The sequence below is a fragment of the Sylvia atricapilla genome, chromosome 22, assembly GCF_009819655.1.
Source record: "Sylvia atricapilla isolate bSylAtr1 chromosome 22, bSylAtr1.pri, whole genome shotgun sequence".
Classification (NCBI taxonomy): domain Eukaryota; kingdom Metazoa; phylum Chordata; class Aves; order Passeriformes; family Sylviidae; genus Sylvia; species Sylvia atricapilla.
The window spans coordinates 2,490,625-2,500,866 of record NC_089161.1 but is presented as its reverse complement, the minus strand read 5'-3'; the positions used below and the strand labels follow the sequence as shown (position 1 = coordinate 2,500,866).

Here is a 10,242-nt window from a genome sequence, read left to right as displayed (position 1 = left end):
CTTCAACACAGAGTATGTGTTTTCTTTAGTAAAAACTTTTAATTTTAGACACACTGGACACAGAGGATATTAACTTTCTTTACTAAAAGATACATGGTTCTTGCTGTGCAGAATTCCTTTTCCCAGCAATATCGTCTTTTCTCCTAAAAAAGGAAAAATATCTACAAAAATGCTGTTGGAAACTGCTAATTGTGTATTATGCAGAATGTTTAAAATGGAGAAAAAAAAAAAAAGCCAGCTTTTTCCCAACAAGCAATGGTGGAATAATTAATGCATACCAAGTGTCAACTCTCCATAGGGGAAGAAGAAAAGTCCAGACATTCCACACAGCCCACTGCTCCTGAAGGGGATGGAAAAGGGAAGAGCTTTCCAGGCCCTGTTGACACTCCCAGTGTCTTGATCACTCAGCTGTTGCAGGCTTTGATGCTTCACAAGATGCCACTGGGCTATTTCATTAACTCCTTTGCAAACTCTCCTTTTCATTTTCAAGCTGCCTTTCTCTTCATGACAATTTAGGAAAAAAAAATAAAAGGGTGCTGTGCTTGGGTTTTTTAACCATCCCCATTGTCTGTCACAGTTCAAATAATGTCCAATTTCTTCAGGGTTGGCACCAACTTCCTGCACAGGAGCAGTTGTTTGATCCCCTTTCTCCTCATTAACATCAAAACCTGCCTGTCCTGTTCAGGCTTTATGGCATTGTCAAAGGAAAACACAGAGTATGAACAGTCAGCTTTTATCAGCTTTTAGTAGCAAATCCTACTCTTTCCACTCTAAGAGCCAGGTTTCTCTCTTAAGAGCAAGAACCACTGTTGGGTCACTCTCAAATCAGATTTTAATGGATTACCCAAAAAGAGAGATACCTCTGACTCCTGCACTGCTGCAAAGGAAAGGAAACATTCCCACCAACAAGCAGCGAGGGGAATTTTCAGCTGAAGAACTAAGACCATTCTTCAGGGTATTGTTACAAAACTACCCCTTTTCAGTTGTGTTCTTCATACTTATGGGGCACATAATCTTTTGCCAGATATCTGTGAGGGCAGCTGCACCAGCCAGCAGAGCAACAGAGACAAGGATTGCCATGATTGCTGCCAGAGGTGGAGGTGGGGAAGTGTTCTGCTCCTCAGGTGTGACATGAGAAAATAAGTAACTGTGGTGTTAGAACCTGCCAGTGGAACTGCTGCCCTGTTTTCCACATCACACCTCCCAAAGGTCTTCCTGGCTTCATGGGTAATCCAAGTGAGAGCTGGCTCTTACCTCTTTGCTTTAATGCTTGTAAGTGCAAAATTATTCTCCTGAGAAACAAACTGTCAGCTGTTGTACTCTAGATAAGAGATGTGTCACCTGAAACCCAGGTAGCAGGAGTGTGCTGCTCTCCATAGCTCCAGCAGAGCTGGAGCCACTCTGAGAGCCTCCCACACAGTGACAAGTTTGGATGAGAGGCTGAAGGCTGAATCTGTCATGTCAATGAGCTTATAAAGAGAGAAGTAGGAACAGGATTCCACACTTGGAGCCCTGCTGGAAGGAGGATGCTGCTGTTTGGAAGAGACCAAAATGCAGACCCAACAGCCGCACTCACCCAAAAGGAATCCAAGGTGGCTCCCTGGGCAGCGGGGTGCAGGTCTCAGACATGCCAGCCGTGGTAGAGGTGCCAAGAGGACAAACTTCACACACGTCATCCTTAGGTTTTGTGCCTAGAAGGGAGAAGCCCACTGGATTTCTCTCTGCACCTCTTGCTAAGAGGAGTCCAGCACACTCTTTGTGACACAGAGATTCCTGCAGAGACCCTTCAGCACAGGCAGCAGCTCACACACTTCTCCATTCCACGTAGGAAAAAAGCATAAAATGTTCTTGGCCACATCACACCTGATGCCCACAGGGCACAGCCAGCACTCACACAACACGACCGACACCACAGCCAGGACCTGGGGGCAACACAAGGCCCGGGTTACACCACAAGAACGGGGTCCTTGAGGCCAGTTCCTCACGGCCCATGAAGTGCTTTCCCCTCACGGCCACCGAGGTTGTTTCCCCTCGTGGTCTGTGAGATGGGTCCATGACGGCCACCGAGGCGGTTCCCTCGTGGCCACCGAGGCGGGGTCCTCATGGCCCCTCAGGTGGGTCCCTCATGGCCCCTGAGGCAGTTCCCCCCACGATCCCTCAGGCCATTCCTTCCCTCACGTTCCCCGAGGCCGTTCCCTCATGGCTCCTCAGGTGGTTCCCTCATGGCCACTCAGGTTGTTCCCTCATAGCCCCTGAGGCCATTCCTTCCCTCATGGTCCCCGAGGCGGTTCCTTCATGGCCCCTCAGGTGGGTACCTCATGGCCCCTGAGGCGGTTCCCTTACGTTCCCCGAGGCCGTCCCCTCACGGTCCCCGGTCTCCCCACTCGCCATCCTCACGGTGCCCCGGCAGGGGTCCCTGCAGGACGCCAAAGCGAAAGAAGGCACAGAGGAAGGGGAAGGGAATTAGAAGCCACCGGGCTCGGATTCCCTCAGCGCATCCCGCCCCGCCGGCCGGCCACAGCGGGGAAGGATTTGGCGGCGAGAGAACTGTGCCCCAAGTCCTTAAAATACCTCAAATTGTGCCAAAGCAGCCCCTCAAAGCCTGATACATCCCTGAGATCCTGGCAAACCAGCCCCTCAAAGTCTGACAAACCCCTCAAATCCTGTCAAACCCCTCAGAACCTGACAAACCCTTCAAACCCTGACAAACTCCTCAAATCGTGTCAAACCCCTCAAATTATGTTAAACCCCTCAAAGCCTGACAAACTCTTCAAAGCCTGACAAACCCCTTGAATCCTGGCAAGCCAACCCTTCAAAATCTGTCACAAACCCACCCCTCAAAACCTGGCAAACCACCCCTCAAATCCTGGTAAAAAACAGCCTCCAAAACCTTGATAGAAGCCCCTCTAAACCTGGCATAAACCAACCCCTTTAAACTCAGCTTAGGGGGCTGCGTTTGTGAACACATGGTGTGGAAGGAGGACTCAGGTTCTGGGTAGTTGTTGCTCAGGTGAAGGGGTTTGGGGACAGGAGGGACAGTGACTGAGGAAATGCTCAGGATTCTGCAGGAATCTGTGTGACAGGAGCATTCCTTGAGGTTCAGGGTGACTCACATGGTGGGATTCATGAGAATAATGCACATAGATATGAATGGGAGTTCCCTGAGCTTTACGAAAAACCCGTTTCTTCAGAATGACATCAACTTTTCTCAGGGGTGCAAGCCGCTGCACGTCCTTCGGATGGAGAGACCCACACAGAAGTTGCACACAAATGCATTTTATTGCTCTCTACACACACAGAGATGCATACACAGTATGCAGGTGAGCCATAGGGCAGTCCCAGCATAGGGAGAAACACCATCCACCCAGGAATTCAACCACTCAATACAGATAAAAATCATTATTGTAATGAAAATGCTAAAAAAGCATAGCTTACACCCAAAATGTATAACATTGACAAATCAAGCCTGTTACCTACTACTTTTCTTTAACATAAAGCAATAACATACTCTTTTTCTAAATTGAAAAAAGCATCAAATAGTAGAAATATTCCACATAGTTTCCTAATCATCCTGGTCATTCCTCACACTGTATATACAGGACTATGAAAAGGCCATGGGGGGAGAAATCCAAACCAAAACCCGTTTCTGATGCTGCACAGCTGATAAGCAAGCAGAGGGAAATATTTTAACCACGTGTGCATGAACCAAAGGGAATAAATTTATCCTCCAGAATGACTGAGCCAACCAGAGTTGTCAGTCAAGCCAGAGCAGAGCTGATGGCTCTTACTGGGAATATTAGAGAAAATCTCCTACAGCAATTCCTGTCCATCACAACTGTAACATTTACAAACACCCTCCTTCATTTTGAAGATGTTGCCCCTGCCTGGGCAGCACTGCACCAGTGCCTACATAGCTTCAACACTAAAAAGAACACCTCAACTTTTGCCAAAGGATCCCAAAAACGTCAAAAGCACGGCATTCTCTCATACATAAATAAAACACGAGGGGAAATAAAATTCCCTACAGGAGAGAGGATCAGAGCTGGACTATCAGATGCAGTCAGATCCTTCCTCTGGACTGTCACAGGTCCATGCAGTGAGGACTCCCCCAACTACCAGGGCCTCCAGAGAGGGCTGCTGTCCTTTGGAGACACTTGTTTCAGGGCACCGGCGTTCCCAGGGGAGAAGGAGACCTCTGGAGCAGCTGACTGGCTCTTCTGGAAGTGGCTTAAAAGTTTGGTCTGTGTTTCAGTTCGGACTTTGTGGAGAGAGAGGAAATAGAAAGCTTCTTGCAAACACCTGGAATAGCCCTCTCTGAAGTCAAACTGGGAGCTTTTATGGAAGGACCCTGCAGCTAGAGAAGGGAAGAAAAGAGGGAGAGGAAGAAAGAATAGTTTAGAACAGTTGTTCATGGCTTGATATTCATACAACAGTCACAGATTTGAGGTAAAATGGAGACTGAAAGAAAACTCAATACTTACTCTTCATCTGCAGCTGGCTCTGCTGCTTCAGGTAGCTGACAGTCATCTCCAGGATGTCGGCTTTCTCCAGCTTGGAGTTGGGCTGGTGCCTCTGGAACTCCTTCTCCAGGAGCAGTTTCAGCTGCTCGATGCTGCTGTTAATCCGGTCCCGGCGCATTTTCTCCACCACCGGCTTCCTCAGCTGTAAAAAGCAAAGGGAAAGAGACCTGTTATTAAAGAATCCTCTCCCTGACACTCCGCAGGGCTGTTTGTTGCCCATCACCGCTCCTAAACAGAGCGAGGCAAGGTCTCAGCTGGTGTAAACTGCTCTGCTATGCCTGCACTTACTTTGTTTTTCTCCTTTGGCGTCAGCAGGTTGTCGGGCTCCAAGAAAACGGTGCTGGGAGCCATCTGTCCTGAGCAGAGAGGTCTTGGAGTGGAATCCAGGAGAAACGTGTAGCTGGAAGCTGCCTGTGCCCGATATTTATACTGTCCGAGCTCTGGGCGAGTGTGTGGGTCTGAGGCTCGGTGGCGTTTCCCACAGTCGCCAGCCAATCCGGACCATGGGCAGCACAATGGGAGAAGCAGCTATTCTTGCATGCTCCAGTGGCAGTGAATAGCCCGCGGATAATGACCTTCTCCCAGATGAGCAGGTGGGGAGTGTGTGCTCCCTGAAAGGCTGGGATCAGAGTTACGTGTCAGGAGCTGGGAAAGAGCTGCCCTTCAACGGGAAAGGCTGCTGACTAATGCCGCGGATCAATAGCATTCCAGGGGCAGCCCGGGGTTCACATGCGGGAGGAGGAAGGAGGAGGAGGAGGAGGAGGTCAGCTGCCGATGGCGGGAATGCTGCTCCCGGGAGCGCGCCCAGGCACACGCTGCAGCAGGCACAAGGCACACGCCAGCAGCTCCTGGCGACCAGAAATTCCCCAAATCCGTTAACCTGCCTTCCACAGTGAGCCACCTGTGGTTCTCCCACAGGTGACTGCCACCAGCTTTGCCTGTAGGAAGCAGAAAATGGCTTTCCCTCTGTGACTCTCTCCTATAAAAACTTTTCATTTGAAGGACACACAATTACTGAAAACATTTTCTGGTTTGATCGTTGTTCCCTTCCCGCAGTACCTTATGCAGCCCTTTAAAAAACTTTCAGGCCAAAGCATAAGTGCTTCATGTTTCTGTTTCCAAATACCTGCAAGACAAATACTTATGGAGAAGGGTCTTAGGATTGTTTTGGGATCAGTTCAGTATCATATGCTGCCTCTTACTTCCTCCCCAAAACACATTTTACTCTAATTATTTTAATTTAGTCTATAAACAAAGGAAACCTGGGTGCAGAAGAGATTTATATCCTCATAAACTTTTTAGAAATCAAATTCCTGATTCCTCATTATTCTCCCCTGGACCAGTTGCTGTGTTTGATGCTCAGCCCGTGCTCAGAAGGTGCCTGCGGCTGGGAGAGCTGACAGTCTCTGATAGAAACACAGCCCAGGATTCCTGCTGGAAAACTTGAACCAGAACCGCCAGCAATTTATCCATCAAGTAATGTCAGGGGTTATGTTTGTGGAGCTTTTACTGCAGTGAGTAAATACTAGTTGTATTCACATAAATATATGTGTAGGTGTGTTCACCTTTACATTAAAGAGTGTGTGTGGTCACACACACGGCCTTTAATGTGAACAGACACACCCAGAGCACAGGGACACATTTCTCTCACTCTGCAGCTCATTATTGGTGCACCAGGTAAGGCTTCAATGACCTCTTCCAGGCTCTGCTTTTCCATCCCTATTGTGCTGCCCTGAATGGGCTCCCTTCTCTCGGCACAGAGCAGCAGCTGTTGAGCTCCGGGTCTTTTATGTCAAGTTGTGGGAAAGCTTTTGTGACACTGTTTCACATGTTCTCCTCAAAGCCTGTGGATTATCTCTGAGCCCATGTAATGCCACCTCTGAAACCAATCTTGCCCTCTGCGCATCCCTCTCGGGGAGATTCCCTGAAACAGAAACTCCGGAGGTGGGATTCGTTTCTCCAGCTCATTAACTGAGCACACGAAGAAGAAAAGTGCCAGTCCTGAGATGGGCAGGGCAGTTTTGCTAAAGACAATTGCTGTTTCCTTCTTGCTGCTTTCCTCTGATTCTCCACTCAACACCCAGATAAAAACTACATTAATCCCGTGGGAGCAGTCATGCCACTCTCACCCTCCTTGCTCGTGGGAGTGGTTGTGCACTGGCACAGTCAAGGGGTCAGTGCTCAGAATTTCCTCTCCACCAGCATCCAAACTTACCCAGAGCCTGCACCTGAGGAGACTGAATGCAAAATAATCTTCTGTAGCATTCCACTTTGGTTGGAGAGGCTGGAAGACTGACGTACTTAAACTGGGTGTGATAATAAGGATTACAATATTCAATATATTATTGGGAGGTGAACACAGCAAAATCTCCCCTGGGTGGGAAATCCCTCAAGATTCCTACATCCTCACTCTATGTCACACACAAATTTTAAAGAATTGGAAATAAAAGCATATACAAAGCTTTTTATTTTCTCTTTGGTTGCACAAGCTCTGAGGGGGAAAATTAACCAATTACTGACTGAGTTGGAAGACTTACTCAAATTAGATGCTCAATTACCCAGAATAGATGCTCTTCTTTGGCTGGAAGTCCTAAAGAACGTGGCAAAAAAAATCCTTTCTATTATAAAACGTAGAGAGTCTGTGGACTTCACACTGAGAAGAATGAGTTTGGAATTACACATCTTCTATTCCAAACACCCACGCCACTGGACAGAAAGTTCATTAGGATCCCAAAATACTGGACCTGGTTGTTTGAAACAGGACATCAACAACAGCCTTGCCCCAGAATCCCTGCCAGATGTTAGCCCTTCAGAAAGCCTTAAGGATGCTGCTGCTTTCCCAAGTCTTGGAGAGATGCTCCCTGCTCCCACTGCTTCCCTCCCAGTCCAGGCTGCCCAGATGGCCTTTGGGGAGCAGGGTTTCCCACTGAACACAAAGCAGAGCCAAGCACCGTTGCTAATGTGGTTTGTAGTCGGGCACACTTCCTTTGTGACAGGAGGGAATGTAGTTAAGGAATGGTGTGGGAAACTCTGGAGCACACAAACTTCCACAGCCGTATGTTAGTAAGTCGTTCAGAAAGGGGAGTAGGGGCAGAGATGAACTGGGAACTGGAAAGACAGCAAAATATGGGATATTTATTATATTTAGTTACTGTCAAGTCCTGCAGAGCATCCTGAGGTGGAAAATGAAATGAGTCCAGTCCCAAGGGCTTTACGGGATCCCCACTGAGGCCAACAGAGAATTTGGACTCCAAGATTTGCTCTGCAGAGTTCATACCTCTGGACCTATTTCCTGATCTCTGTGAACTTGTAAATACAACCTACTTCCATGCCTACCTCAAAATTCATCAAAACCTAATCAAAATTTGAATTTTTCTCCTGCCAAATACCAAAACGAGAATTGGGTCTGTTGTTTCCCATTTCTTTCCTCCCCCTGGTATTACTGGTATAAAACCAGACTGAGTTTTCTTAAAAGCCAGGCTCAGCTCCCTTAGCTCCACATGGGTCATACAAAGCTTTCACAATACCCTCGTGGTCCACAGGAATTGCTGCATTTCCTGGGACATATTGAACAGATTGGGGAGTTAAAGAGGCGAACAGGGGATGTGGCTCAGAATTCTCCAAGCAATCTAACCCACCTCTGCCACCTCCAGTGGGACAATTGACTTTAACCTGACTGGTGGATGAGCAAGATTCTGCTCTGCAGCTCCTTTCCCTGTCATTTCCTCCCAGCCCTTCCCTGCATTTCCTCCCTGTTCTTCCCTGTGCTGCTGCTTGGCTGGTGCAATTTCTGTCTTCCTGGTGCAATTTCTGTCTGCCTGCACAACTTCCTTCCCCCCTTTTTTTTATTTTTTTCCTTTTTCCTCGTGGTTTGCTTTCCCTCCATGCAGGTTTAATAATCTGATTTTTCGATCTGTCACTCCTTTCCCCCCTGCCTGTCACAGGCAGATGTGGTTTGAGGACAGGGGTGTCTCAGAGCCCCACAGCCATGGTGAGTGTGGAGTTCCCTCCAGTTTCCCACACCGCTCTCCCATTCAGGGCATTCAGGCGCAGGATAAAGGAAGTGTGCCATGCTACAAGCTGAATTAGAAATGGTGTTTGACTTCCCTTTGTACTCCACAGAAACCTTGCTCTGGGCAGACCATCTGCATAGCCCTCACCGTGGAGAAAACCATTGATCAAGGCCTGTCAGCCCAGCTGGGGGAACTTGGGAAAGTAATTCCTTGTGCCACTTCAGTTCTTTAGGGCTTAACATCTGGCTGGAGGGGGAGGCGACAGTTGATGGTTTAACAGTCTTGCTTCCTTTCAAGTTTGGGATGCTGTTTTGATCCCAGATAAGCCTTTCTGAAATCCTGATTTTAATAACATGGAAAGCATCCAGAAGAGTAGGAATAATGCACTGGCTTTGCATTTTCAAAGTGCTTTACAAATACCAGCTAATGAATTCTCAGCTACCTCCTCCGTGGGTGAGGATGTATTATTAGCAGTGTTTTACAAAGGCGGGAAAATGAGGCTGAGAGGAGAAAACCAAGATTTCAAGATTTCAAACAGCATACAGGTCGCAGGCTTCTGTGGCCAAGAGGTTGTTTGAGACATCTGGTTTGCAAAAATGCTCAGCATCCACTTTTGTTTTAATTAGCTTTGGCATCTCTGAATGGGACCAGTTCCCTTGCTTGTGGGAGGACTTGGATTTCTAGGCTGGACCACACTCACAGCCATGCACCACCCAGATAAGCAGATACCAATGTTCTCCTTTTCCCCTAAAGTTCAGCAGTGGGGTTTGAACATGTTATTTAGTATAATTTTTCTAAGCCCATGAAACGGCTGAAAAGGAAGGTAAAACTCAAATCCCCAATTAGGAAATACTTATTGTTGTGTTCAACAGAAAATAACTCCATCTCTCCAGAAAGTAAACTGAGTTTTCATTTGCTTATTCTTACTCCTGCAGACGTGCAGCTGTGCTTAGTTCCTGGGCAAGTCTGTCTGCCAGCACCATGGAATTCTGCTCAGCTGCTTCCCAGCAGGGATGGTTATCCCGGGACTGGGGCTCCTCAGGGAGCGGATGCAGTGTGCCCTGAATTATGTGGACTCCTAAGGGACTATGAGAAAATCTGACAACGTGCCTTGCCCTGTGGATGGAGCGTAGGGCACCCAACCCTGCCCATGGCCTGGCAGCTCTTGCGTGTTCCCCAATGCCAGTCCTTCGCCTGGCTCAGGACCAGGTTATCCACCTTCTGAAAAACCCTTCTTGCTTTAATCAGACACCATCTCTTCATTCTGCTCCAGCTGAGTGTGGCAAAGATGTCTCCAAAACCCACCTTCCTGGCAGGGCAGGACCTCACAGGAGCCCCGGGACACTTTCCCCGGGCACACATCCATTGTGCTGGTGGTTTCAGCTGCCAAGCACAAGAAAATGGGTTCTAGTGGGAGCTTACACCCCAAAACTCACCCCAAAACTCACCTCAAAACCTGAGCTCAAGGGAAGGGGAGCAATGCACTGGGGCATAAGGGAGAGTCAGCTTCAGGTTATAGACTTGTTCCCAAGGCAGGGACAATCAAACTAGGCTCAGGGGACACGCAGGAAGGCTCAGGGGACACCCAGGAAGCCTGTGGCTCTTATCTCCCACCACTGCACTCGCTGGCCTCTGAGTGATTAAATATCTGCCCCATGCAGATGGGATTAATTGCTGCTGCTGTCAGGGGAGAGGTGCCTGCCCTCCTG

General features: G+C 48.3%; 1 protein-coding gene across 5 annotated transcripts; it reads right to left on the bottom strand.

Annotated features, from left to right (window-relative positions):
* Positions 1 to 3,260: 3,260 nt before the first annotated feature.
* LOC136370679 (transcription factor HES-5-like) lies at positions 3,261 to 10,117 on the bottom strand. Of its 5 annotated transcripts, none has more exons than XM_066334203.1 (5): positions 9,982 to 10,074; positions 5,530 to 5,646; positions 4,809 to 5,139; positions 4,482 to 4,662; positions 3,261 to 4,354 (listed from the first exon to the last, which is right to left on the bottom strand). In XM_066334203.1, exons 3-5 carry the CDS (start codon positions 4,869 to 4,871, stop codon positions 4,113 to 4,115), a joined length of 486 nt encoding a protein of 161 aa, XP_066190300.1. In that variant the 5' UTR covers positions 4,872 to 5,139; positions 5,530 to 5,646; positions 9,982 to 10,074; the 3' UTR covers positions 3,261 to 4,112. The 5 variants fall into 5 exon arrangements, with proteins under 5 accessions (XP_066190300.1, XP_066190301.1, XP_066190298.1 ...); XM_066334204.1 differs by having other exon boundaries at positions 5,580 to 5,646; positions 9,982 to 10,068; XM_066334201.1 differs by lacking the exon at positions 5,530 to 5,646 and having other exon boundaries at positions 9,982 to 10,113.
* Positions 10,118 to 10,242: the final 125 nt, after the last annotated feature.

Excerpts from the sequence above, each read along its gene's own strand:
- LOC136370679 (XM_066334201.1), bottom strand. The coding sequence starts at position 4,871 with ATGGCTCCCAGCACCGTTTTCTTGGAGCCCGACAACCTGCTGACGCCA. Across the intron at positions 4,663-4,808 it reads CGCCAAAGGAGAAAAACAAA|CTGAGGAAGCCGGTGGTGGA; the intron begins GTAAGTGCAGGC and ends TGCTTTTTACAG. Across the intron at positions 4,355-4,481 it reads GAGCCAGCTGCAGATGAAGA|CTGCAGGGTCCTTCCATAAA; the intron begins GTAAGTATTGAG and ends TCCCTTCTCTAG.